Here is a 26,014-nt window from a genome sequence, read left to right as displayed (position 1 = left end):
GAATATTAATATTGCCTACTTCCACGCCCAAATATATCCTCACAGCTTAGACGCTTAGTAAGGCCGAATAATACTGTATTACAATTACCGCCGAATCCGGCAAAGCCAAACTAAGCCCGGAACGGCAGGGCTTTACAATTCAAAAGCTCCCATGAAGCGCGAATTACGTTTACCCCAAAGCTTCACCTTCACCATCTTCGAGTCGTATGCGGAATCGTGACGTGCGATCCTTAGAGCTCCTGGTGCCAAGCCGGTTCCTGCAGCTGGTTCCTGCCACTATATAACGTTATCCTATCCGTTCTGCATTTCTCTCCGACCGAACCCTCATCTGAACTTGCCTTCTCTCACCCCGCTCGTCTGAACCATGTATGCTGCCGTCGAGCCCGAAAGGTCGCAGCCGCTCCCTCACCAGCCGCCACCACTATCTATGGACCGTATTGCTCCTCCTGCGCCTGTCTACCAGACTTCTTCGTCCACCGGTCCGTTGCGCTCCACCGACCATCTTCAGCCCGTGTCCACCGTACATGATGGGCGCATCTGGTCGCTCCATGTCGTCCAGCAGCCGATCCGAGCCCGTATGTGCGGCTTTGGCGATAAGGTGTGCATATCGGAGAGTATATACAGGAAATGCAACAAGGTTACTAATTTGCATTTGCTAGGACCGACGCCCGATCACCCCGCCTCCATGTATCAGACTAGTGGTGAAGGACGCCAATACGGACAAAGAGATTGATATCAACGAAATTGACACCTCATTCTATGTGCTGACTGTCGACTTGTGGAATGCCGAAGGTACGAACGAGGTGAATCTTGTGCGCCACTCGGCCAACTCGCCGTCCATCTCGACCGCTACCTCCTCTTCCTATCCTCCACCGCCGCAACAGAACCTCTCGCCGACATACCCTTCCTCTTATGGCCAGTCACCGTACGGACAACAAATGGGATATCCTCAGGTTGGTTACTATGGTCAAAATCAGATGTATCATGGGAATCCGTATAGCAATCCTCAGGCTCCCTACTATGGTGGGGGAAGCTATTACCAGGGCATGCAGCAGCCCAATTTATCCGCCCAGACTGCTCCCCCCGGAGGCATGTTCACAAGGAATTTAATCGGCAGTCTTAGTGCGAGTGCTTTTCGCTTGACGGATCCAGATAACAAAATCGGAGTATGGTTTATTCTACAAGACCTAAGTGTCCGGACAGAAGGCACATTCCGGTAAGCCGACTGGGAAACCAACCCAGTGAAGACCAGATACTAATTTATATATACACAGCCTCAAAATGAATTTCGTCAATGTCGGCACTACACAGTCCTCGGATGCCAACGGCGCACCCGTCCTCAATCACGGATCAGCGCCGGTTTTAGCTTCCGTATTTTCAGATCCGTTCCAGGTTTTCTCCGCCAAAAAGTTCCCGGGCGTCATTGAGAGCACACCTCTGAGCAAATGCTTTGCATTACAGGGCATTAAAATCCCCATTCGCAAAGACGGCGTGAAAGGACGAGGGGGCGGCGGAGATGGCGACGACGAATACGACTGAATGGGGGATTGTCCGACTTTTATCTTCGTGTTTATTCTTCTAGTCCTTGCTTCTTTGCTTACTATTATTACGAGTCGGAGTTGGTATGTTCATAGGAGGAGAATAGAGGCGTTTTATGTTTGTTCCTCTGTGGGTTAAAAAAGGGATTGATACGGGGCCCCCCCATTTTACTCGGGGCATTGTTCTTAGCGTTTTTGATCGTCTCACCTGCAGTGAAAACCTCATTATCATTAATATCCTAAGCTGATTATTTAATACACTATATGCATAACTCATTAGAAGCGGAGTACTCGCTTTAGGCACCCTCGTATGGTTGGGGGCACGCCCCAGTAAAATTTCATTTCAGCAGGGCCTGTAATAAATTTCCTAGTGTTTTTAATCAACTTTGTGACGGCGCAGTTGCAGTCACTAGCTTCATATTCCTAGCCCTTAATGTTAACCGCTGTCATCCCTGCTGCTAAATCAAGTGCCAATTGGCGTGTATAACGGTTAGTGGTCTCAAATATCAGAATTGCAGGGTTCTTCCGCCATAGTATGGTATTATGCGAGGCTATTGTCTATTGGGCCCTGCCGTTTGCGTGCGATTGGCCATGTTATCGCACTGGATTGTCCTTAGCTGGCGGTTAGCACCATTCCTGTCCCGGCGCGATGCTTATCGATAGGCCGGATGCGGAGGTTCACCTTCACTACGGATACTCTACGAGTAATTATTTTACACGTAGGTAATACGGGTCGCGAGGGACTGTTTTTGTGTTATATCATATGAGCCCGTGGCCTACCTGGTCACTGCTACCAGCTCTGTTGGACCACCGCCCCAAAAAAGGTTTACGGTTAAGGGACTTGTAGATCAGCTCAGCAGTAATAAAATAACCAATGGATTATTAGGCACTGACCCGGTGATCATGGCGGGGTGATCCGCGTACCTAATACATAGTATAACTATATGCTACGACAGGATGACAGTGATCATCGGAACTATTGACAGTGTCGACAATAGTTATATGTAGCTCTGACGAGTCAGTACGCACCTAGTAGAACTCTTCAAATGCCGTAAGATAGTCATAATACACGGCACTTAATTAGGGCTTGGGCTGCTCGGCGCCTAGTGAAACGGCCACAGAGTAGCCACGCATGCTCACTTCACTGGTGATCATAGCATGACACGCTGTCTAGACTCCGATACGCGGAAAAGACAATATCCAGACAATCATTTCCCACTCTATTCAAGGTTTTACATGCATATGGCAGATGTACTCGACAGGGAAGTCAACGTTGAATCAACACTGACATGCAAAAAAAAAGAAGAAAAAAAAAAAAAGAGAACAAATATTATACATATGTTTGGCTGACGACTGAGTCTGAACTTAAAGTCAAGGAGTGGAAAGGGTATTGTTTGCAATCCCACTACCAAGAGGTCGACGGCGAGAGATTTCGTGGGACTGCAAGGCGCATATACATGAATAGCCCGTAGTTTGAACCACTTAAAAGCATTGTTCGACGAGTGGCGGCTTGAATATTGAGGGCTGATCGGCTCTATCGCTTTGTTTTTTGATCGTACTGTACATTTTTATTGCAGCATCAGTAACGGGAATCTCATAACTATCATTTTCTTTCAGCCGTGTCTTTGCACTCGCTAAGGTGAACATCGAAATGATCATGCATACATTTTCTAATATTGCCCCATTCAAAAGTGACATGATACCACTCCTTGAAAACCCCCCTAGATCAGTTGAAAAGAAAAGGAGAATGCATGATTTGGGAAAAGATGAGACGTAAACATAATTAAAGAGCATAGAAAGAATAAAACTACCCGATGATTTCCTCCGTCTCCTCAATGATTTCCTCCACAATCTCTTCCACCACTGTATCCGCAGTATCACCCTTGGCTGCTCCCTTGAGCGCGTCCGCGGCTTCTTCTTCTTCAGGGAGACCTTCTTCTTCCTTCTCCTCGGTCAACAGCTCCTTTTCTCTGCGAACCCAGGCAAGCCATTCGTTAAGCACGCGCTTGCGTTTCTCGACAACGGCCGTGTTGGCGATGTCGACAGCGTATTTGTCTTCTTCGTCGAATTCCTTGGAGTATTCCCGCAGGTTCTTGCGGACTTGTTTCTGCTCTTCACGGCTGAGGAGTGTTGGTGGGCGTGGTCGCCAGAGGAATTGCTTGAATTTTTCGGTGGGGTGTTCGGCGAGCGTTTCGCCAGAGAAGGTGTGAATGTTCCATCCGTTTTCCATCGAGTGAGTCCACACACTGGCGCTGCTGACTACGTAGCGGCCGGTTGGGTCCCAGTCTACATCGGTGACGCCGTAGTGTTCGACTGTCTTGAGCAGCATGACATTGGCGTTTAGGTCCTTCTCGGCCTCGGGTTTCTCGCCTTCGAAGTCGACATCGTAGAAGTCGAGATCGAAGCTGGATTGGGAGTGGACGGTGGCGACGACGACGAAACGTCCCTTGGGTGACCAGTAGATGCCGTTGCTGGTCTTTCGCTCGATTGTGCGTACGAGCTTAAAGCTACCGATGCCGGCACCTTTGACTTTTTCGGGTGCAAAGAACAAAACGGCTGTCTTGGGGGCGGTGGCTGCGCCAGCGACTGCTTCACCAGATGTGATGAGAACGAATCGGTCGCCCTTGGGTTCCCAGGCGAAGTTGATCACCGTGTCTTTCAAGCTGTCGACGACTTCAACGGGAACCCCCTTCTCCTTGATACGGAAAATCTCCAAGTTCGTGGCCATGCTCTTCTTGCTCTTGCTGTGACGGTCGACCTTGACGCAAAGGAATGCTGCTTGAGATTGCCACTATGGGAGCGTTAATGCTAGCTTATAGTGAATGTGGAAATGTATATTAGGAATACTTACGTGAAGCTTCACATCTGAGACCAAGAAAAGATTTCGTGTACGAACAATTTCTTTCGATGGAACACTCATTAAACCGACCTTTGCGGGATTGCTTCCAATTTCAGGAGTCCAGAAAGATAGTAATTGTTCGTATTGCTTGATACCCTCGCGCGCAACGGTCGCGGGAGCCCACTCGAAATCCACAATACCATCGATCTTTATAGGAGTCTTTTCCTTGTTCAACATGTGCATATCCGGTAGTTCGTAGATGGAAAGTGATTGTCCGGGAAGCATTCGTGCAACATATTTTTCATCAGCAGACCACTTGAAAGCGGGCCACTGGATCTTCTTCTTGGGCGCAGCATCCACCTCAGGACCAGCAATGTCGTGGGCGGCAAAAGACCGAAGAGGCTTCCCCGTCTCAATATCCCAGATAATGATGTGCTTTCCATCCTCCGCGTACGAAAGGGTTCCTTGCTGGCCTTCTTCTACTTGAATAGGGCGAGCGGACCACGTCGTAATGTACTTCTCACCAGGAGAAAACTCAATCAGTTGAACAAAAGGATGCGGCAATTGCCTTTGTTTGCCAAACGTAGAGCCACCCCACAGCTGCACACCTTGGGGGTGCATCGAAGCGAGGAATGTTCCTTGTGGCGACCATTGCACGAAGAGTTGTGTCCAGTGTGGGCGGTCAACGACATTCTCCGGGTCTTCCTTCTTCATATTCCAAAACACGCCAACTTTGTCGCCTCGGAAAAGCGCAAATTGATCCCGGGCGCTAGGGTCGCCCATCCATGATCGAAGGTGTTCCTTTTCTTTGAATGGTGGGATTTCAGGCGCGGTGTACTCCTCGTCGACGCGACCCTCGCGACCATATCGATCGATATCTGTGAGTTTGTTGACTAAAAGTGTATGTTTCCTATCAAGAGGGACAGCGTGTAGCGATTTAACGGCGGCAGTTGCCTGTTCTGGGGTCTCATATTCCACAAATGCGAATCTATCAACGGTCAGTCGATGGTGTGCTGAGAGTTGGACCTTGTACCAACCCTTCTGATTGATTGTCTTCGTTGATGGGCATGAAGAAGTCCACCACCCTTCCGACGGTATTCAGCTTTTTCGATACATATTTGACAAGTTTTTCCTTGTTCTCCTCTAGACAACACTGTTAGCAGCCTTAATCTTTAATTTTTGCGGGGCTAACAATTTTCTGCTGATAGAAGCAGGCCCCATTTCGGATTCTCTCAACGCACCTGTAACAATAGGCAATCCATCAAGAACAACAAAGGCGTCATAGCCTGACTCGAGTCGCACTTCAAATTGTTCGCGAAGATCTATAACCTGGTCAGCGGCGGAGGGGTAATCGTCGGCCGGAGAAATTTTGGATTTTTACCATCGAAGTTGATCTCGTCGTCGTCGAACTCGTCGTCAGACACGTTGTCGTAGCTGGGAGCCATATTGGGCAGACTGACAAAATGTCACCAGTAAAGGCCCGTTGCTTGAAGAAACAACGATGCGCACACGACTGATTATTCTCGCTCTCGTCAAGGCTATCTTGTCTGCTCTTGCTGGTCGAGAGACTAATTCTGTGTGTGGCGCTTAGTCATGCACCCGAGAATAGAAATGTGTGCAAAACAGGCAAACATCCATCAATATTATCATCGTGGCCAATCGGATTTATAAATTTTAACCCCCCCGCCCATCTCAATATTAATAACACTAACACTGTTTATACTGTCTACGGGCGGGACTTGAATCAGTCTATATCGCATTTAACTATATGGTTAGATTCAATACTAATCACCACCATTGAAAACAGCAGGTTGATATATTCTACATTGAAGTCCTGCTTAACTCATGGCTACTTCTCACTTTACCTAGGTTAGTTGCCTCTTCTGTTCCATATGTTCCAAGGCGGCCAAAAGCTTCTCAGCAAAGGCAGCCGGCTCAGCTTCATACCCAGAATGGTGGCTAGGAAAGATGAAGCGTGGGCAGTTTAGGATCTCAGATTGGTGGATTGTGGTTACAGCGTAGAAGGCATCCTCGCTTGCAAGCCCAGCGGCGACAGCTATCGAGACTCCATTCTCAACAATCTTGCGGAGCTCTGGACAATAGATGGTGAAAACGAGATACTCATTTTCCCAAAAATTTTCCGCGTCTTCTTGGCTGAGAACCTCCGCGGGTACATAATCTTGATAGCCTTTCATTTCGCCCATAAATGCTTGAAAGGCGGCCCTAACGCCGTGTTTTCTGTAAGTGTCAACTAGTTGGAAAGCTCTATCAAGGCGGTACGTAGAATTATCTAGGAGGCTAGTAGTTGGTGTTTCATGGGCAATGACGTGGTCAAGAAACTCAGGATAGCTGATAGCAAATTGAAAAGCGATTATTCCTCCACCACTGTTGGCAAAAATGGACGTCTTCTGGCGGCCCAAAGCTGTGACTATGGCGATTATGTCACGAGCTTGCTGCGCAGGGTTCATCAACTTATTCTCATTGACTTTGCTGGCATTTGTCTGTCGTCGATCGTATGTGCAGACCGTGAATTGCTCGTCCAGATGCTCAAAGAGGAGGTTGAACTGTCTTCCGATTCCCCCGCCGCCGGGGATCATAATCAGCAGTGGGCCCGTCCCCTGGTACCAGAAATGCAAGTCGCATCCTTCTGTTTCCACAGAAGCAGACGTAGGATTAAATTCCATGTTCACAATTTTGCAGGTCGAAGTTATCTCAACAAGCGCAGATGCCCGCTAAAGCTGGTTAAACGACTATTACCACTATGTAATATGTGGGGCGAGCACCTGTTAACCAAAACCTAACTACTAATTAGTGGCTCAGCTCCGATGGAGGATCAGTATTTAGCACCAACCGTGGGCGATCTTTCCTAAACATCTACCAGGACGCATGGCATAGCCTACTAAAGATGAGAGACAGGTTCACTATTATCCCACAATGGCAATTGTGGGACAGTATCTTGCATCATTATACATGAATGTCCCTGTGACTACATATATAGGGCTGGCGCCGGTTTTCATATCAGCTCGTTCGTTAGTGCTTAAATAAGTTTACGAGCTCTTACTAGTCCCATCCATATGTACGTATATAGGTATGTAGCTAGTCCATTTATAACACTCCATATCAGCACCACTTTCGGCCACCTTTCTTCCTCAACAACATTCACACTCGCAAGCGCCATAATGCCTCTTGAACTTCACAAGTTAAGTTCCGACGAGGAATTTCCCGCGTTGGTTGATGGTCTATGGAGGGGCTATGCCGAACCTTTCAACGGTTTCTGGGAAATCCTCAAGGGCCCAACGCAAGAAGAATGTACTGAACGCTACAAGTCATGGCACAAAGCTGATCCCACTAGCCACTGGCTATATGTCACCGACTCTGAAACGAAGAAGGTCGTCGGTGCGATGCAATGGAATGTTTTTGAGACCAACCCGTACATCAATGGTCCTCCATCGCTTCCAGCCTACTGGTGGCCTGAGGGTATGCCGTAGATTATTTCCTAGACCTCTACTTTTGTTTTCAGGTTCTTATATATCTTCATCTCAAACAGGTCCCCTGAAGGAAATCTCAGAGCAATTGTTCGCTGCCTTCTTTGCGGGCAGACCCAGCAAGTGTGGCCAGCCGCATGTTCGTAAGTAGAACGTGGGTATGATTAAAAGCCGCTTACTAACCCATCTCAAAGTGATCAGCTATTGTTTCACTGATCCCAAGTACCGGCATAAAGGTGTCGCAAGTCTGGCCATGGAGTGGGGAATCCACAAGAGCGAAGAACTTGACCTGGATGCATTCGTTGAGTCGACCGAAGATGGCCGCGGCTTCTACGAAGCGCATGGATTCGAAGTTCTGGATGAATTGCACTTGGATGCTGGCGTGGATAGTCCAAGTGCAGAATTCACTCAAAGAAGAAGGGAGCTTCAATTACCACTCCATGGGTTCTTCATGAAAAGACGTTGTGGTGCAAACAAGTCTGCGTAGGGAGTCCGATATTAGAACGCAGAGATCTAAATACCGAGCAATTCATTACACCTAAATCTAAGTTGTCATGAAATATAGTTGGAAATTGTTCCAGCCCCAGGCATCAACAAGGCCGTCGCAGGAACATTGTTATTCCGGTATGCGCTAATCCTAGAACGGCGACTCCTAGTCACGCGGCTTTTGCCGTGAAGCCTGGCCAAGTGGGGCACGCGGCATCTGGCCTGAGGCAGCTCAACTGCTGGAGGTCCTTGTGAGCTTCCAATCAACTACCCACTGTCCCTGCAAGTCATTGTTGCTTCCTGGAGCCATGCAGTACAAAGACCCTACTCCATAAGCTGTGTGCATACAATTCGTCGTGACCGCATCATCATTGCACTGCTACTCCATTTGCCTACCTTTTCATCCACTGCTGCCCTGTAATTAATTACAGCCTGAGCTCCAGCTTGCTGGCGATGCCCCACCTGTCGTCCTAAGCGCCGAAAGCCATAACGCTGCAACTCTCAATATTAATTCACCCTTGACTCTCATCTGGGCTCTCTGATCGCGCCAATACCTACCGCTGGGACAGCTGATTTCTGAATAGCCCCTGTCAGCGGTATCCCAGCGAGCCTTTTCACCATGTCGCGTGAGTGTGTCAAACGGACCTATAGCCGGAGCTAACCAGACATCATCAGTGTCCTCCGAGCAGCGCGACTCTTTTACGAAGGTCATTGACTCAATCCTGGCTGATAGTGACTTAAACACTATATCGTCAAAGAGCATACGGAAGGGGCTGCAGGAGAAGTTCCCCGAATATAACCTCAATGAATACAAGGTCTGTGATGACGTTCGTAGGCCGGCATCGATCAGTCACTCACATCGAACAGGATGCCGTGAAGGATCTTATCATGGAGCGGTTCGACATTTTTGCAAATAAGAACGAAACGGAATCGACGTCCTCAGAACATGTCGTACCCACCACTGAAACGACGAACGGTCACAAATCCAACGGAGTGCAAGCCGCCACTGCTATTTCACCAACCCCGTCTTCGACGCCAAGTAGGAAACGCGAATCCACAAGTGAGGACTTGGAGGAAAGTGAGCCTAAGAAACGACGACCCGAGCCGGATGTCGACGCGGATGCTCTTTTTGCAGCCAAACTGCAGGCTGAAGAGAACAAGCGCGCCCGTCCCACCCGAGGCAGCGCAACTCGCAAGTCCGCACCGGCAAAGAAAAAGTCCAAATCGAAGACCGCAAAGAAGGTAAGAGCAGAGGATGATTCGGATCTTGAATCTAGTTCAGAGACAACACGGAAAAAAGCGGTCAATCGCTCTACTGGTTTTCACGTGAGTAAAAGTAGGGACCTCAGATGTGGATTCATAACTCACTTTGCAGAAACCTCTCAACTTGTCACCCGCTCTTTCTGAGCTATTGGATGGCGAATTATCGGTGAGTTATTCGTGAAATACCTGGTCGGGAAGGCTTTCTGATTTAAATAGCTGTCGCGCCCCCAAACTGTTAAGCGGGTTTGGGATTATATTAAAAAGAATGACCTCCAAGATCCCACGGATAAACGACAGATTCGATGTGATGATCGACTGCGACCAGTTTTTAAACAAGACCGGGTTCACATGTTTACAATGACTAAGATCCTCAACCAGAACTTGTACGACCCTGGTGAATAATGTGGATCATTTGCTACCGACCTTACAGGTTCCACCATCGCATTCACTCACACATGAGTCTAAAAGCTGCTTCTGAAAGAAGACCATCCCATCTACAATATCCAGGTACATGGAGGTACACTCCTGCCTGTCTATGAAAGATACTTACCATCTACTACTATCACAACACCTACTCTCACCACTTCGACTGCATTGGTTCCACGGTGCTCACAGTGTTTTTATTCATCTTGAAATGTCCCTCAAATCGTTGAATCCTTTCTGACCTGCATCTTTTGCTCAGCGGTCGTATTATTGTTCTCGTTTAGCGGGTGTCGATCTTCGTCTTTGTTCATCGGAGCTTGCTTGTTAATGGCATTGGCTTATTCATTATTAATACAGCCTTAGCTATCTATCTAAAATTTGGAATCTATGCCTGTAATTTATGACTTGCGGATCAACCGATAGACAGCTAGTCCTATCTACGAGTACAAACAGAGTGAGACAAGGAAACAGTGAGGGTCATGTCAACTAGTTTGGTCTATTGGGTGCGTGGTTTGGTGAATCCAAACAATTCTAGGGATACGCCTCTGATGCACGCGTACGAGACCGACAAGAATATATTTGAGTGGATTAGCTCGTAAGGGTACGGTACTCATTTGAACGATTATCTCGATGGATGTAGCCTGGGTCGTTTGCCTTGGATGGATCCCAACATACCCTATTATGACAAAAGTTTGAATGAAGTATTGATATTTTCTACCTATCTTTCATCTCCATCTACCTCTATTTATATCAGATTAATTAGAGTTTCTTGGATGGCGTCTGTAAATAATACAAAAAAGTTCAAATATTATTAATACTGTTATGGGGGTGTTCCTATACCTAATCCACCTTTGTCGCGCTATATTCAAACTTTTGTCACCCTACTGTATATCCTGTTAAGGAAAGTCTCATTAATGGCGCTGACCCCAGCCCACAAGCTCCATTTATTGTAGATATTGGTACAGATAGGGGTTATAACATGGTTAAATTCGAGAGTTACTATCCTGACCAACTGGGACAGCTGATCCTTCAAGACCTGCCCGTTGTGATTGATCAAGTTAAGGATATAGATCTAGATATGATCTGTACGAGCTATGACTTCCATACTGAACAACCCATTAAAGGTAAGACCACTTATTCAAGTGCCATCAAACTTCAGACATTAACTTGCGTGTCAAGGTGCTCTGCGCCTACTTGATACAATCATGTCTCCACAACTAGGATGATGATACGTGCGCCAGCATCCTAGTACGGGTTGAAGCCGCCATGAAACCTGGATATAGCAAGATTTTGATCAGTGGAAATGTTATTCCCAAAACAAAAGCTCACTGGGATGCTACGGGGCTCGATATGGTAATCATAGCCCCTTGTTCCAGTGCAGAACTGACTGCTGTAGCCTGGTGTGACTTGATTGAGACCTGGGCTGGTCTGAAAATATGCAAGGTCTGGGGCGCCGGGGAAGATTCGGAGAGTTTGATCGAATGTGAGCGAGCTTAGTCGGTGTAACTCAACACCTGTATGCTGTCACGTTGTTATTGAGAACAGGGCGCACATCGTTTCTGATTCGACCATTGGATACGGTCGAAGTATCTTATCAAAGTGATAGTGTATATCCGAAGAGATATTTAGCATAGAATTGTGACCTTCTAGCTTCCTGGAAGCTCTTGGACATAGATCTCCAAACTGTCAGCTGTTTAGCATGAGTCATTAAGAGCAAGAAACATCAACTCCTACCAATTTCGGATAATAACGACTACACTATACTGAAAAAAGGAATTGTCTAGCTGCTTTCAGAATTTGCAGCAGCAGCAAGGCATGTATTGATCTTGATTGGCTGGGAGAGAGAGCGGGCCCCGCCAGCCCACCATCATCATCAGAATTGCAGGGCGAATAAATACTCTCCAGCCGCCTGCCTTGTTGAATATTACAAGTCCGGACTCGTTGTTATTTATTTATTGTACATTCTTTTATTTGTTTACCCCTTTTTGAACAATTTGTCATGGCTGAAGACTCTCATGCCCAAGCTCCAAACTCATCGGCAGGACCGCGAAATTCCAACCCCGGCGGTGGTAGACGACGAGGTGGCGGACGTGGTGCATCTCACAATTCAGATCGACCAGACAACCGCAGGCATGAGGGTCAATCGAGAGGTGCTCGCGGCCGTGGAGGTGGCGGAAGAGGTCGAGGTGGCGGTGATCGGTGGAATCGCAACAATAACAATCCCAAAGGTCACGTACCAAATACCGCGTTGGAAGGCGGAGGGGGAGGGGGTGGTACAGGACTTGATGGAGCAGGCAGCTCTGGTGATCACCCAGCTGGAGATGCCATAAATACGGAGGGTGAAGGTGCCGAGAAGGTCAAGCAATCAATTACACCCGCGACAGATGAACCAGATGATGGCGAGGTCTGTTTTATTTGCGCCTCAAAGGTCGAGCACACGTCGGTTGCACCATGCAACCATCGAACCTGCCATATCTGTGCGTTGCGACTGCGAGCTTTGTATAAAACTAAAGCCTGCGCGCATTGCCGAGTATGTCGATGATTGGAATTCCTTGCATGTTACTCTAGACTGATATCTTTTAGAGCGAGTCGCCGTTCGTGATTTTCACCGATGACCCGGTAAAACGGTTTGAAGACTTTCAAAACTCAGAGCTTTCACGTACGGACGATAACTTGGGAATAAAATATGAAAAGGACGAAATCTTCGAAGACACAGTGATATTGCTGAGGTACAACTGTCCTGACCAGGATTGCGATGTTGCCTGTCTTGGATGGCCAGATTTGCACCGGCATGTGAAGAGTAAACATGGCAAGTCTATGTGGTAAGTTAAATCAAGCTTTTGCGAATTTCCAGTTCTAACGAAGCTTCAAGCGACCTCTGCACTCGAAACAAAAAGGTGTTTACCCACGAGCACGAATTGTTCACTACGTCGCAGCTGCGAAAGCATGAAAAATATGGAGATGATACCCCGGGCGCTATTGATCAGAGTGGCTTCAAAGGACACCCTGAATGTGAATTTTGCCACCAACGGTTTTACGGAGATGATGAGCTTTATGCTCACTGTAGAGATAAACACGAGAGATGCCACATATGCGATCGCCAGCCCGACAATCGCCGTCATCAGTACTACATCAATTACGACGCACTTGAAGATCACTTTCAAAAAGATCATTTCCTGTGCTTAGATAAAGAGTGTTTGGATAAGAAATTTGTTGTCTTTGAGACTCAGATGGACTTGAAAGGCCATCAGTTGGAATCTCATCCAAACGGTCTCTCTAAGGATGCTCGAAGAGACGCACGAATGGTAGACATGTCCACATTTGACTTCCGAACCCCTTATCAGCCTCAGATTCGACAGCGAAGAGAAGGTCGGGGAGCAGGCAGAGGACGCGACCCCAACGCAGAAGCTCTCCCCGTCTCCAGTGCCCAGCCGTTGAGAAGAGACGAAATAGCTTATCAAAGACAAATGGCAATCCAAAGCGCGCAGTCAGTATCGACCAGAAGCTTTGGCGGTCAGCTTACACCTCGGGAGACCCCTGCCGCTCGAAACGTTGCAGGCCCTACGCCTGCTCAAGCAGCAGCAGCATCGGGACCAGCTGCGTCTTCTCGTGGCCCAGCAGCCCCCGTCGCACCTATGGAAAACCTCAACCTGAATAGTGACTCACTTGCCTCACTTTCACCTCAAGACCAAGCTCGTCGACTCCGACACACTGCCGTTGTCGAGCGGGCTTCCAACCTTCTCCAAAACGACGCCTCCAAAATCTCAGAATTCCGCACCAAAGTATCCAACTACCGCACATCCATCATATCCGCTACCGAACTGATTGACTCCTTTTTCTCTCTTTTTGACACTCCAAGTTCGGAGTTAGGAAAACTTATCAAGGAACTCGCCGAAATCTACGAAGACGAAAGCAAAAGGAACGGCTTACTCAAGGCTTGGAGCGACTGGAGGGCTATCAACGAGGACTATCCAGCCTTACCAGGACCGAACGGCATTCTACCTGGCATGTCATCAGGCACAACAGGGTCGGGAGGAAAACGTGTTTTACGCCTGAAGTCTTCAACGGCCCAGTCTTCGCGCTCTGCTGTTGGCCGCGCTGGTAGCAATGCTTTCCCACCCCTCCCTGCCTCCACATCAGCCAACAGCCGTTCTGGTACATCCTCACCCGCGCCAGCATGGAGTAGTAGCACTCCTACATCTCGGCCAACGGTCACAACCACATCCTCATTCTCACGCCCCCCGCCGCGAGCTCAGACAGGACCTCTTCCGCGCACGAATGACCGTGAAGCATTTCCGTCTCTCCCAGCTGCTCCAAAGCCGAACACGCTCATGGCGGGACTCACGCGTGGTACAATTCGTTGGGACGAACGTCGTGGACCCGCTCCAGCGGCCTGGGGTAGCAATTCTGGGTCCGGAACATCTACTCCGGGTGAAGAGTTGGACGAATTTAGTGTTTCTGGAGGCGGAAAAAGGGGTAAGGGGAAAAAGGGGAAACAGGTTCTATTTCAATTTGGTTAGATGGGTTTAGGATAGATGGTGGTTATCGCCTGAGCGTTTTGTAAATATTGATTAGATTTTCTCTTATTAATTCTGAATAATACTTGAGATGGAAATGATGCCTTCTAGATTCCCAAAATATAGCATAGCACCTCATGGATAATAATTGATATATTGAAGGAAATTCTTTAATGCCACAAGATGCGCGACTCGTTTCTATCGACTAAGTACATTTAAATCATATCATCGTCCAGGGTAGACCCAAACTCCTCAATGGGCATGAACGGGTTATCCTCAGATACTTTTTCCCCAGGACTATGGTGATCGATCTCTTCGATTCCACGACTACCTTCAATCCCCTCAACACTCTCCACCGGGACCTGGCCAAGGTCCGCTTCTATTGCCGCCATCTTCATGGCAAATTCTTCCTGTAGTCTTTGTAGCCACCCTCGGAGGTCTTCTCCATCTATATTCCCGTGATACGCTTGTAACAATTGCTCCCTTAGGAGAAGAACTAACTTACGCTTTCGAGCTGTTGCCAGAGCCTTAGAACTAGAAGCACGACGTTCAGCATTCGTGGTTAAGTATTCTGATACGTTCTGCGCGATTTCTAGGACCTGAGGAGGGAAGGGCAGAACTCGTGCGAGAGCGAGACCATAGAACTTTTCCTGTACATGGCCTTCTTGTACTTTGAACAACATTGTCATTTTACGGGCTTCCGAAATTTGAACGGCAAGATGCAAGTTGACAACGCCAGTCCGTCCAGCTAGTATATGCGCGAGATCGCGAAAATGAGTCGCAAACCAAACAAGTGCATGACTGTCGACGAGAGCTTCGGCTATTGCTATCGCAATCGCGAGCCCGTCTGTAGTGCTTGTTCCGCGACCAAGCTCGTCGACAATAACGAGACTTCGCGGATCTATATTCTGTAGAATGAAGGACATCTCACGCATTTCAGCGGCGAATGTCGAGACACTGGCGTTCAACTCGTCCACTGTGGCCGCCCGGGCAAATAGTTGGTGAATGATGGGAAATGAAGCATAATCAGCAGGAACAAAAGAGCCGATATGCGCCATTATGGCCATGAGCGCAATTGAACGTATGTACGTAGATTTTCCACTCATGTTACATCCAGTTACAATCTGAAATCGCGATTGCTGAGCAGCGTAGGTATCGTTGGGAACAAACTTGTCCTTGTGGATCTTCTCATGTATTGGATGGCGGCCAGACTTGATCGCGAGAACATTGGTGAATTCTGGCCGGATGTAGTCCTCTATTGTCACGAGGTGAGAAAAGGCAACTAGCATGTCAAGAGTTGCGATTGCCTCGCTGACTTTGAAGAGAATAGAAACATCCTGACAGATTTCGTCAATCAACTCCTGAATGGTTTGATCACTCATATTGATTACTTCATGGTGAGAGTCTGAAATTCTCTGGTTGAGTTTGACAAGGTCTAGTGTCTGACATTCAATACGGTCTTTTTTTCTGAAAATGTTGACAAACTCTTCAGGAAGCGGACCGTCTATTTCGACGACACAAAGACTGATATAGTAATGTCTTACATTATCGAACTTCAGATTTAGGGCTAGATTGTGCTGCTCTTCATGATTTTAGACAAGGTAAATAAAACAAGAACTGGAACATACCAGCCAAAGCAGTGACAAGCTCCGATGCATCGGCATTAGCTTCCTTGTATGCCTGACGAGCGACATCTAGTAAGCTATTTACTCCGGCCTAGGTCAATTTAGCATATATAATTGAGGATGGTGAGTCAATTTACCTTGATCGCGTAAGTCCTCTGGTTTCGCAAATCAAGAGGTTTGCTCTGGAAAGTCACGTCCTCGTTGAGTGTTCTATCTATAGTTTCTTTGATTGATTGATACGAGCTTGGTGCGCAGATCTAATCGTTATCAACATTGATAAATGAACTGAGCAGTTAACTCACATCTCTGATCTTGAGAAGAAGTGCGCTATCAGCACCGGCTAGGGCTTCGTATACAGGTTTGATGGAATAGATGTATGATTTCAAGGCAATGACGTGATTCACTGACTGCTCAACGTATTGTATGGATAGTTTTACTGGATTTAGAATAATCTTGATCTGTCAGGCGTGATTCATGATATTTGGAAGATCTTCCTACCGAAGTCAGGACCTTATCAGCATCGACAAATCCTTTCAGTGCTACTAGACATTCAGCGTTACTCGATGACGAACTTCATTCGAAGCAATACCTTGTCTCGTAGCGTAAAACAACTCTTCTTTGCTACTAAATTCTTCGACGGCATCGTGACGTGCTATGATTTTCTCGATTTCAGTGGCCGGCTGTAGAATATTAGTTTTCAGCAGACGGGCCCCCATTGGCGTTAGTGTCTCATTCAAAAGGCCCAACAAGCAATCCCTCGACTTGGAGTTCTGAAGATTTTGGATCAATTCGAGAGACGCAACTGTGGAAAGATCAATCAGCATTGAGCCTTGAGAAGCCTCAAACTTTATACGGAGTGAATGATATGCAAATGTCATGTCAAGTTGAAGCTCAACATATTTTAGTACCTCCACGATTGTCAGATCATATTCAAAGCATGCAGGTTACCTTACTCACTGCAGCGAGACAACATGCCGCAAAATAGTGATTTTCTAACGCCAGCTGGATTGAATCTAATTCGGCTGGAAAAGCCAGTTTGTCCACGTACTCATGGCTGGCTCTGTCAGACCAGTACCGCCGGTCAACGCAGTGGATAATGAGGTCAGGAATATACTCTTGGATAATTCCAAACAGCTTTGTCTGTTGCGCACTTCGCGTGCTCATGAAAAGAAGCTCGGTGGGTTCGAATACAGCTATTTTGTTGATTGTTCTCACATACGAGTTGTTGTCGCATACCTGGCAAAGCACCGCTTCGGACGTTGACAAGTTGACGAAAGCAAGGCCAACAGTCGGAGAAACCCCACGGGATTCGCTAACAGCACACAGCACTTCCTGAGATGCAATACTCGTCGCTCTGGTGGTTGGCCTCGTAATTTGGGTTACATGGCCAAGCACTGACCTAGCTGTAGGGGTTCGGCGATGTGGCACTGGTGAGGCAATGGATAGCATAGACGACATGTTTGGAAAGATATATCACGGCAGACTCATGACTTGAGATTCGCGAGGAGGGCAAGTAGTGTCAGGGAGAATGTCAGGATTCTGAATTGTCATGAAGTAGAAAGAAGGTCGAATACAGTGTCGTTTTGGGAAGGCGCGGTCGCAAAGCGGGTTAGTTGCTTTGACCGCCAGGAGGGTAGGCGCTCGCTTCACCCATCTCGTTGCAAAAAGTCGTCCAGGCATCCGAATTGATGAAGTTAGTCCAAGACCAGAGATCAAAATCCTCGAGTCCGTGGTCCATCTGGCATAGCTGGTACCCTGCGTCTGTGTCCTGTTGGACAGCGAGCGAATCGGTCCCTGAGGCTCGCCTCTCGGTGGCATCGGGTGCCTGGTCAATCTCGATTACCATTCTCAAGCCATTCACTTTGTCGCGAAGATAACGAGTGAAGCTCGCAGCACGAGCTGCCGCATCAGATTGACGACCTCCAAATTCAAAGGTTTCTAGAGCAAGGTTTACATTCCTAAGCACTGTCGGGCATAATGGGCAAGAGGGATACGCCAGCATGAATCCAATAAGTGTCAGTAGGGCATTCCATTGGTATTGATATAGTTCACTGGAACCATAAAATACATCGTGCTGCGACATACGCGAGTGGATGATTTGAACGGTTATCAACGCATGTTTCAATAATGTGACAACGAGGGTTTGAGTTACAGGCATGTTTCGTGCATTTGGCGGTCCTTTGGAAAATTTCATAAACCCACGATGCAGGCTGATGATGATGTCATGGTATTGAAGTTCTAGTTGAGTACTCAGTTGGATCTCAATGGGTCGGTGAGTCATATGCCCATCTTCCACATTTATTATGTGGGCTTCGTCTGATAGGGAGGAGTCTAGGACATCCAACCGAAGATGTTTGAAATATTCATCGTTCTTCACAGTATTTTTCCACTGCTCTATTGGCTGCAGCTTCTCTGAGAGCGCCAGAGCCTGAGTTTCTATATTCCAATCTTTCTCAGAGTTGGCATCGAATGTTATAGACTCTATGGACTCTATGACGGCAAGTGCGGCATACGACAATCGAAGAGATTGGGTATAATGCGGCGAAGAGTCGTGATCAACGGGGATGTCTGACAACGGATGTCGCGCCCAGAATTTAGAAATAGAGAACTGTGCTGTTGCAGGCTTGCCTGCATATCTTGAGCAACGAAAGTCAAGATGGACCAGTGTCCACCAAATACGTGAATGCTCTGCTTCTTCAGAAAGCACACCCGGGGGAGGAGCCCCATCGAGATTGAGAGACTGGGCAATCCGCACTGCTAATCCAATAATGTTGTATGCTGTGTGGTGTTGACCCGTGTCAAGGAGGTACAATGTCATAATACAATAACATTTCAAGGTGGTGAGAGAAGGTTCTGCAAATACGGAGTACTTGGTACAGCTGGCCAAGCATCGCTGAAAATATGGCATACCGACTACTCTTGACCGTTTGTTGCCCGTGTCAAAATGTTTCCACTGAAATCCTAGTAGCCGGGTATGAAGGCCTGAATGGAAGATGAACTGCATGGTGTATGCAACAACCGCATCCCGAAGTGGATTGGGAGTTTTGCTCTCTTGTTGGGCACTTGAACATTCGAGATCTTTTTCATCAATTATTGGAATTTGTGGGTGTAACCGTGTCCAGAACACCCACAACAGTCGATCCATCTCAGTAGGTGACAAGTCACACTGCGTAGAGCTTGTTTCATCCACAGCACCGGGACAGAAAGGCGATCTATATGGCCCGGGGTCATCGTCATGTGATGATGTCTGAGATAAAAGTGGCCGAAAATCTGCGCAAAACGCATATATGCGAGTAATGAATTCCAAGGTTGAGTCCAACTGATTAGTTGCAGTCCCTGATTGCTGATGGAGGCTTGATAAGCCGCTGGTTTCCGGGCTTGAAGATAAGATCTGGGCATTAAGTCGTTTGAACGCTCCTGGCCCCGCCCTTGAAGTGGGACAGAAGGAAGAAGTATTTTCATCCTTAGAAGCTACACCCCTAATAATACTTCGGCGTGAGGATTGGAGGCGACTGCAGGGCACCCTACTCGCTACGCATTGGGCGCACGGAGTGGTAGAATCACATCGGACGCGACTGACTCGACAAAATTCGCAGGCGCGTTTCACTCGCTGACGCTTGGCTATCAACCGAGAAGTTGAAAAGTTATAGAACATACTGATTAGCCTGTTGAAGTACTGCGATCTCCATACATGTCGTTTGCTCTAAGTAAAAATATGCAACAGGCATTTGTTGGAACATTGAATTGTTGGGTGAATAATATAAAGTGGAGAAGTGTCTGACCAATTGGAAGCTCCGGAAATCTCCCAAAACAGCAATTGAATCTCGAGTATGTAGATGACGACCAATATGAAGTGAACAAAGTGTAGATTTATGCTGCTGAAGAAGAGTCCGATTGTATTTGCAATGCGATTGGATACATAAGCTGAGTTATAATAAAACCCCCCAACCACAAAAAACCAACAATTGACAAATTTCATCCACAGGTCAACAATCCGGTACCCTTTCTGGTACCATCCAACAATTCCTATTGGCTGATGGGTATACTCGACGTCGCGGGATGGGGTTCAATATCGAAAACCTTCTGTGTTGATTGTGTAAATTAATAATGAATGATATTTGCTTTTATAATCGAATTTTGTAATCTTGGCCATACCCACCGACGAGCTGGAAATATATAAAGCAGGGGGTTATGTCATCTGAATGACTGTCGTTCTTCGACGACAATCTACAAAGCAACATTGAACGGTTATCACTGCATTCAACGACTATTTACAATGTCTCATAATATTCTCGTCACTGGTGCCTCTGGGTACCTTGGAGGAACTCTCCTTGCCCGTTGGAAAAGCGCCAATCTCCCTCCATATGGGAAGCTGTACGCCCTTGTCAGATCAGATCAGCAAGCGGAAGCCGTCAAGCAATATGGCGCCGAACCCCTGGAATTTGATCTCAACGACAAGGAGGAACTAAGAAATGGCATTGTGGGCAACGAAATTTCCATCATATTTTGGCTCATCGACTCCTTCAGTGATAAGCACCAGCCACCCTTGATTGAGGCTCTGGCGGAAGTCAAGGCCAAAACAGGAAGAGAAGTTCATTTTATACATACAGGGGGCGCGAAGCATTTTAGCAGTCACGCAAATCTTCCCACAGACAAGCCTTTGCTTGACACGGATCCGAAGCTTTATGAAATATTGAAAACCAGCACGTCCCCCCTCGAGTATTTCGCTCAAGTGAGTGCCAATCATCATTTACAACGTGCCGGCTTTAATGCTAATATGATGGTCTTGATCTATAGACTATTAAAACAAACGTATCTATTATTGATACTTCCGAGAAATATGGAGTGCGAGGCTATATATTCGCTCCTTGTATCGTATACGGGCAAAGTGAAGGGTTTGGAAATCAAATATCAATTCAAACCGTAGCAATTGTGAAGGCAGCTAAGAAGGCTCGAAGAGTTTACAAGGTTGATCCTGGAAACCCGGTACGTATACTTCAACCTCCCCTGCTGTTATCTGGTCTTATGAAATATTAATGTATAAGTAGACCTGGCCGGTCTGCCATATTGTGGATAATACTACGCTCTATGTCGAAATGCTGCGTAATATGCTCCTGAATATTGACATTGGCTACAACAAGAATGGATTTTACTTGGCCGCATCAGGCAGCGTGGCCTGGGAAGATATATACAAGAGTATGGCCACGGCATTAGCAAAACGTAACCTTGTGGATGACGACATTGTCTCGCAAGCCGATAATGCAGTCCTGGAAAAAATGGCCGAGGGACTCGGGGCACCATCGAATCTTGTGAATGTGATGTTAGGCGGAAAGTAAGTAACCTATCTACTGTTATTATTAAATTGGGATGGATTTTTGATCAAAAATAGATGCACGTACACTGCTGTGCATGGCACGCAAATTGGATGGAAACCTCAGTACCCTCCTGAGCACATCCTCGAGACTGCCGATGAAGAGGTTGAGCTAATCCTGAAACATATCAATGAATAGAAGTCGATTCTACTATGTTTTAAGAATTACTCATTTACATTCATATGTCAACATAACTCCCTGCTGTCGTCTGTATTCAAACCAATTTATGTCAGATTAAATATAGACTTCTCGGGATCTGCCTGTAGAGAATGCAAACATCTGAAGTTCTCAACTTTTGATTAGGATTGATATGGGGAGGGCTTCTTTACTCAATCCACTTTGTCGCCCCACTGTAGAGTATATGAATTATTCCGCAAATTTCTAGTGCTAGAATAACGCTTTTTTTCACATGCAATTGGTATCAGTTCGAGATGCGTTACATTAACTCTTCTAAACACTTCTCTTGCCCATGCTTTCAAATGGTAATAACAAGCTAGTAATAATCAAAGCGCCATACAACCCAGCACAAATCCACAGCGGCACAACAGTCTCTACATTGGCATAGCTACCCACCAGCACGCCAACAATGCCACCTATCCGATTCAGAACAACGCAAAGCCCATAACCCGTAGCACGATGAGCAGTTGGTAGAATTTCCGGAGTATACGCATATATCGTTCCATAGTAGATATTCGACGCCGCCGAAATAGCCGCCGAAACCCCCAGATTTTGTGCTGGGGTTTTGATTTGCGTGTATCCAAACTGTAAAGCAGTTGTAACCGCGGCGCCGATGGCAAGTGTGCCTCTTCGTCCTATGAATCGTGTTTCAACCAGAATTCCGGCAATTATAGGCCCGATCAAACCGGCCACTTGATTGACTGCATAGTTGCGCCAGGTGGTATAATTCGAATCATCCCCGGTTTGTGCTCCGCGGGACTTGAGATAATACGGCAAAAAGACACCGAATAGTGGTGAAACAGTCCCGATTAGTAGCCAGTTGATGATGATCATAATCGTAGAATATGCCAGTCGACGGGTGCTGAACAAACCGGAAAAATGGTTTCTGAGTCGGAGACCAGACCATACGGATTTATCTGTGTGAAGGACACGTCCCTGGGATTGAAGCTTCTCAAATGTCAAAGACAATGGTCGTTTATATTTCTCTGACAAATCGACGAGGATTCGGTAAAGCTCCTCATCGCGGTTCTGGCTCGTTAGCCATTTGGGTGTCTGTACCATACGGACAAGAAGCAAGCGTAGAACACTTAGGACAAGCACGAGGCTCCCACAGGTAAAGTGCAGATATCGCCATCCCATGTTATCGGCTCGAGTGCATTCTGTGACAGTAGCGTCAGGTGCACAGCTATAGTCGCTCATGAATGCCCATGCTAACAGCCCAGTGATGGTGTACCCGACTGCCCACCAAACAGCTAGAAAGGTGACGAGCCAGGCGTGCGATACGGGCAGAAATTCGAGGAAATTTGTCGCATCAAGAATGTAATTTCCTCCTGCCCCAGCTGAGTAGATAGCAACCCTGAGGAAGATTAGCCCTGAAAAAGAATAGATGACAAAAGGACATAGAGACAAACATGGCGCAGAAAGAAATATAGTTTGGCATTCCACCAGCAATCAACACGAATGCAGCACATAAAAAGAGGCTCGTGTTGAATGCGAGCTTCCGGCCAATAACGTCGGCTGAGAACCCCCAGACAGCGGCTCCGACAAGAAGGCCAACCTGAGAAGCAAGAGAAACACCAGCAATGTATTGGCTAGGATTGCCAAACTCCTGGGTAACTGCTGGCTGGGCAATAGACTGGCAGACGACGAGAAGCTGATGATGCATTCATTAGTCAACTGTGAGCGAGAACAAAAAAGCAATGAAAGCAAAATAGACTACCCACCGAATCAACAGCATATCCAAACCCATTCAGAAAGAAAAGCTTCCATTGAAACGGGGTCATGCCAATCTCGTCGATTGCGGCATTCACGAGGGCCATTTTCCTGGCGAGCACATCGTCCACGTCAGACGTATTGATGAGCTCGTCGCGCAAATCGATCGAATCCGATCCGGAGTCGTGGCCATAGTTGGTCTGGTCATCATCGCCGTGCGCATTAACGCTCGCTGATACCGCAGTCTTTGCATCCGAGTCCGTCATTTCTGCTACTTATCCTTCACGGTAGAAACTTCTGGGTGGAGAATTCTTGGGATTTATAAAATTATTTTCTTGCAATGATGTGACCTGAAGTGTTGGTTCGAGTCAGAATGGTGCGCTGGACCTCGTGTCGCGTATAATAACGCACTTGAGCCTTGTAATGAGGTGCTTTTAAGCACTTCGCTGTTTCTTCTAGTTGGTGTTGCTCCATTCCTCAACCGTGGCACATATGGCGTGCGAGCTAGTTGTTGGCCGTGCGCAACATTCGTTATTGTCTCCTTGATTCTTGTTTGTCCATGGAGGTTGAAGATAAGCAGGAATGCACCCGTGATTGGTCTGTTTCCTGGGTGATAGCATCATCGGGCCTAAGGTCATGCAATTTCCCCGGACAGGGAAAGAATTCCAGCAAAGCCGATATTCGCTCACGATATACTTTAATTGAATGTCTGGATTTGTAATCTTTTCTCTGCAGTGATTGTTGATATAAAGATAAAAGATCACGGCTGCCGCATCAACCTGCGCATTCACATTTGACGCTACGTAAACGGGTGAACCACTTTTCACAATCATTTGGAAATAACAATCAATATCTATAACGCCAAAATGATCGCGGCTCATACTGGACTCACCGAGCAAGTCTTTTCTTACAGGCCGGTTGACCCTCCGGTGCAGGAAATTCAGCCACCAAAAGACCGCGCATTCTTCGCCGATCCGGAGAAAAAGTCGCTTCTGTCGGTTGCCTCTAAAGTCAAACATCTCACTCCATATATTGGAACTGAAGTGCAGGGAGTGCAGCTGAGTCAGCTTGACGAAAAGCAGAAGGATGAATTAGCTTTATTAGTAGCTGAAGTGAGTATCATGACCGAGGAGGAGTAGAGCGCAACGCACTGACTGTTTGTTTAGAGAGGAGTTGTCTTTTTTAGAGACCAAGATCTCACCCTTGAAGGGCAGCATGAATTTTCAAAGCATTACGGAATTGTAAATTCTTCATGATAAAATTTGGGTACATTAACTTTACTAAATCTCCTTCAGCAAGATCGAGACCCAAATCAAGTTGACCCTCGACATGTGACCATTCTCGGGCGTGGAGGGTAAGTAAATGAAAAGTAGTCCTTAAGACAATATACTTATTTTCGCAGAGATATTCGTTCCTTTGAGAACACCAGTAGCGCCTTTGCCGAGTATCATTCCGATCACTCTTTTGAAATCAACCCTCCTTCCTATACTATGCTAAGAATGGTAAAGACACCTGAATATGGTAAATGCCCCATGTGTTGTGAAACTACATTTGTTACATGTGCTAACGTCGTCAAGGAGGTGACACCATTTTTACTAGCCAGACTGCGCTGTTTGATAAATTAAGCCCGACTTTCCAGAAAACATTCGAAGGTCTTCATGCTGTCCACAGCTCTGAGGTATTTAGCTGTATTCTGAATAAAAGGACAGCCACTAACAGGAAATAAAAGCATATTTTTATCAATACCCTCAATAGAGGTGGGAAAACTTTTCGTCTTCCTGTACGGAGAGAACACCCTCTTGTAGGTTCTACCCTCACATGACCATCCACTTGGACTGAGTGACAAATTCTGATGAGAATATAGATCCGTACTCACCCCGTAACATCTCTGAAAGCCTTATTCTACAACCCCGCCTTCATCTTGAACATCGCTGAACTCAAAGGCGCCGAATCTTTCCACACCCTCAACTTCCTTCGTGACCACCTTCACTCGGCAGACGACTTAACTGTTCGGTGGCACTGGGAAGCCGGAAGTGTCGCTTTCTGGGACAATCGCGTAGTCATTCATCGTGCTGTTCCTGGTGGCTACAATACCGACGAAAGGGAAGGGACCAGAACGGCTGTTTACGGCGAGAAACCGTTCTTTGATGCAGCGTCATCGAAGACGCTTAGTGAGTGGTCAGACCAGAAGTTGTCGGATACGGCGCCAGTTGTGAAGTTGGGGTTGGATGGGTTTTGATTGCAAAATATATATATTCAAGTTATCCACTACATAGGCAGTTGTCTGCCACCATTGTGCATACCACATACATATGTAGGCGCTAGGCTACCGAGATTGGTAATTGACAGCTGTTAATACGATGTTGAGAGCAATAACATGATCATGTAGCAATCAGTTTTTGACCAACTGTAGGGGCATCGAGCATAGAAGGCGGTCTGAAGAACCAAGAATGGCAACAACGTCAATTTGCCTGTTAGGGTTGATTAGGGTTGCAGATTGAGTTTGACGGCGACCCACTCTCTAGCCTTATCAGGGCTAGCCTCATTTGAGAAAATATTCTGGTTGAACTTCACAA

At 46.9% G+C, this 26,014-nt stretch overlaps 12 protein-coding genes across 12 annotated transcripts; 7 read left to right on the top strand and 5 right to left on the bottom strand.

Moving 5' to 3' along the window:
- Window positions 1–185: 185 nt before the first annotated feature.
- BGW36DRAFT_312528 (velvet factor) lies at window positions 186–1,820 on the top strand. The gene is made up of 3 exons (XM_046212506.1): window positions 186–598; window positions 660–1,216; window positions 1,275–1,820. Exons 1-3 carry the CDS (start codon window positions 365–367, stop codon window positions 1,537–1,539), a joined length of 1,056 nt encoding a protein of 351 aa, XP_046076440.1. The 5' UTR covers window positions 186–364; the 3' UTR covers window positions 1,540–1,820.
- Window positions 1,821–3,345: 1,525 nt separating this feature from the next.
- On the bottom strand, window positions 3,346–5,822 carry BGW36DRAFT_422983 (eukaryotic translation initiation factor 3 subunit B; the record flags this gene model as incomplete). Its single annotated transcript, XM_046219772.1, has 5 exons — window positions 3,346–4,329; window positions 4,390–5,365; window positions 5,415–5,520; window positions 5,619–5,699; window positions 5,759–5,822. 5 exons carry the CDS (start codon window positions 5,820–5,822, stop codon window positions 3,346–3,348), a joined length of 2,211 nt encoding a protein of 736 aa, XP_046076439.1.
- Window positions 5,823–6,068: 246 nt separating this feature from the next.
- On the bottom strand, window positions 6,069–7,209 carry BGW36DRAFT_369308 (acetyltransferase/esterase). The gene has a single exon (XM_046215114.1). It carries the CDS (start codon window positions 7,059–7,061, stop codon window positions 6,243–6,245), a length of 819 nt encoding a protein of 272 aa, XP_046076438.1. The 5' UTR covers window positions 7,062–7,209; the 3' UTR covers window positions 6,069–6,242.
- On the top strand, window positions 7,065–8,415 carry BGW36DRAFT_369306 (uncharacterized protein). The gene is made up of 5 exons (XM_046215113.1): window positions 7,065–7,109; window positions 7,161–7,171; window positions 7,226–7,854; window positions 7,925–8,005; window positions 8,057–8,415. Exons 3-5 carry the CDS (start codon window positions 7,452–7,454, stop codon window positions 8,347–8,349), a joined length of 777 nt encoding a protein of 258 aa, XP_046076437.1. The 5' UTR covers window positions 7,065–7,109; window positions 7,161–7,171; window positions 7,226–7,451; the 3' UTR covers window positions 8,350–8,415.
- A 423-nt stretch (window positions 8,416–8,838) lies between these two features.
- On the top strand, window positions 8,839–10,353 carry BGW36DRAFT_86614 (SWIB/MDM2 domain protein). The gene is made up of 5 exons (XM_046222655.1): window positions 8,839–8,974; window positions 9,024–9,163; window positions 9,216–9,674; window positions 9,724–9,777; window positions 9,828–10,353. Exons 1-5 carry the CDS (start codon window positions 8,968–8,970, stop codon window positions 10,011–10,013), a joined length of 846 nt encoding a protein of 281 aa, XP_046076436.1. The 5' UTR covers window positions 8,839–8,967; the 3' UTR covers window positions 10,014–10,353.
- Window positions 10,354–10,858: 505 nt separating this feature from the next.
- BGW36DRAFT_369302 (putative O-methyltransferase) lies at window positions 10,859–11,733 on the top strand. The gene has a single exon (XM_046215112.1). It carries the CDS (start codon window positions 11,301–11,303, stop codon window positions 11,529–11,531), a length of 231 nt encoding a protein of 76 aa, XP_046076435.1. The 5' UTR covers window positions 10,859–11,300; the 3' UTR covers window positions 11,532–11,733.
- A 212-nt stretch (window positions 11,734–11,945) lies between these two features.
- Window positions 11,946–14,646, top strand: BGW36DRAFT_457694 (uncharacterized protein). Its single transcript, XM_046221986.1, has 3 exons — window positions 11,946–12,564; window positions 12,618–12,856; window positions 12,907–14,646. The coding sequence occupies exons 1-3, from the start codon at window positions 12,034–12,036 to the stop codon at window positions 14,552–14,554; spliced, it is 2,418 nt and encodes an 805-aa protein (XP_046076434.1). The 5' UTR covers window positions 11,946–12,033; the 3' UTR covers window positions 14,555–14,646.
- A 120-nt stretch (window positions 14,647–14,766) lies between these two features.
- On the bottom strand, window positions 14,767–17,625 carry BGW36DRAFT_286801 (putative DNA mismatch repair protein Msh4; the record flags this gene model as incomplete). The annotated part of the gene is made up of 7 exons (XM_046210449.1): window positions 14,767–16,133; window positions 16,180–16,267; window positions 16,314–16,433; window positions 16,479–16,628; window positions 16,675–16,715; window positions 16,766–17,084; window positions 17,125–17,625. The coding sequence occupies 7 exons, from the start codon at window positions 17,623–17,625 to the stop codon at window positions 14,767–14,769; spliced, it is 2,586 nt and encodes an 861-aa protein (XP_046076433.1).
- A 160-nt stretch (window positions 17,626–17,785) lies between these two features.
- On the bottom strand, window positions 17,786–19,831 carry BGW36DRAFT_354836 (uncharacterized protein; the record flags this gene model as incomplete). Its single annotated transcript, XM_046213572.1, has 1 exon — window positions 17,786–19,831. One exon carries the CDS (start codon window positions 19,829–19,831, stop codon window positions 17,786–17,788), a length of 2,046 nt encoding a protein of 681 aa, XP_046076432.1.
- A 621-nt stretch (window positions 19,832–20,452) lies between these two features.
- On the top strand, window positions 20,453–21,686 carry BGW36DRAFT_393760 (uncharacterized protein; the record flags this gene model as incomplete). Its single annotated transcript, XM_046217845.1, has 4 exons — window positions 20,453–20,908; window positions 20,974–21,162; window positions 21,225–21,508; window positions 21,566–21,686. The coding sequence occupies 4 exons, from the start codon at window positions 20,453–20,455 to the stop codon at window positions 21,684–21,686; spliced, it is 1,050 nt and encodes a 349-aa protein (XP_046076431.1).
- Window positions 21,687–21,998: 312 nt separating this feature from the next.
- On the bottom strand, window positions 21,999–23,704 carry BGW36DRAFT_393759 (putative sugar transporter; the record flags this gene model as incomplete). The annotated part of the gene is made up of 3 exons (XM_046217844.1): window positions 21,999–23,082; window positions 23,138–23,379; window positions 23,450–23,704. 3 exons carry the CDS (start codon window positions 23,702–23,704, stop codon window positions 21,999–22,001), a joined length of 1,581 nt encoding a protein of 526 aa, XP_046076430.1.
- A 600-nt stretch (window positions 23,705–24,304) lies between these two features.
- Window positions 24,305–25,677, top strand: BGW36DRAFT_334166 (putative alpha-ketoglutarate-dependent sulfonate dioxygenase; the record flags this gene model as incomplete). The annotated part of the gene is made up of 6 exons (XM_046212904.1): window positions 24,305–24,550; window positions 24,605–24,679; window positions 24,812–24,959; window positions 25,016–25,116; window positions 25,168–25,239; window positions 25,303–25,677. 6 exons carry the CDS (start codon window positions 24,305–24,307, stop codon window positions 25,675–25,677), a joined length of 1,017 nt encoding a protein of 338 aa, XP_046076429.1.
- Window positions 25,678–26,014: the final 337 nt, after the last annotated feature.

Source organism: Talaromyces proteolyticus (genome assembly GCF_021365285.1).
Source record: "Talaromyces proteolyticus strain PMI_201 chromosome Unknown BGW36scaffold_2, whole genome shotgun sequence".
NCBI lineage: Eukaryota > Fungi > Ascomycota > Eurotiomycetes > Eurotiales > Trichocomaceae > Talaromyces > Talaromyces proteolyticus.
Note: the sequence above shows the minus strand (reverse complement) of the source record. Positions and strands in the feature narration are given on the sequence as shown.

Excerpts from the sequence above, each read along its gene's own strand:
- BGW36DRAFT_312528 (XM_046212506.1), top strand. The coding sequence starts at position 365 with ATGTATGCTGCCGTCGAGCCCGAAAGGTCGCAGCCGCTCCCTCACCAG. Across the intron at positions 599-659 it reads TGTGCGGCTTTGGCGATAAG|GACCGACGCCCGATCACCCC; the intron begins GTGTGCATATCG and ends TGCATTTGCTAG. Across the intron at positions 1,217-1,274 it reads CGGACAGAAGGCACATTCCG|CCTCAAAATGAATTTCGTCA; the intron begins GTAAGCCGACTG and ends ATATATACACAG.
- BGW36DRAFT_369308 (XM_046215114.1), bottom strand. The coding sequence starts at position 7,061 with ATGGAATTTAATCCTACGTCTGCTTCTGTGGAAACAGAAGGATGCGAC.
- BGW36DRAFT_369306 (XM_046215113.1), top strand. The coding sequence starts at position 7,452 with ATGTACGTATATAGGTATGTAGCTAGTCCATTTATAACACTCCATATC. Across the intron at positions 7,855-7,924 it reads AGCCTACTGGTGGCCTGAGG|GTCCCCTGAAGGAAATCTCA; the intron begins GTATGCCGTAGA and ends CATCTCAAACAG. Across the intron at positions 8,006-8,056 it reads GTGTGGCCAGCCGCATGTTC|TGATCAGCTATTGTTTCACT; the intron begins GTAAGTAGAACG and ends CCCATCTCAAAG.
- BGW36DRAFT_86614 (XM_046222655.1), top strand. Across the intron at positions 9,164-9,215 it reads ATAACCTCAATGAATACAAG|GATGCCGTGAAGGATCTTAT; the intron begins GTCTGTGATGAC and ends CACATCGAACAG. Across the intron at positions 9,675-9,723 it reads ATCGCTCTACTGGTTTTCAC|AAACCTCTCAACTTGTCACC; the intron begins GTGAGTAAAAGT and ends CTCACTTTGCAG.
- BGW36DRAFT_369302 (XM_046215112.1), top strand. The coding sequence starts at position 11,301 with ATGAAACCTGGATATAGCAAGATTTTGATCAGTGGAAATGTTATTCCC.
- BGW36DRAFT_457694 (XM_046221986.1), top strand. The coding sequence starts at position 12,034 with ATGGCTGAAGACTCTCATGCCCAAGCTCCAAACTCATCGGCAGGACCG. Across the intron at positions 12,565-12,617 it reads AAGCCTGCGCGCATTGCCGA|AGCGAGTCGCCGTTCGTGAT; the intron begins GTATGTCGATGA and ends GATATCTTTTAG. Across the intron at positions 12,857-12,906 it reads AAACATGGCAAGTCTATGTG|CGACCTCTGCACTCGAAACA; the intron begins GTAAGTTAAATC and ends CGAAGCTTCAAG.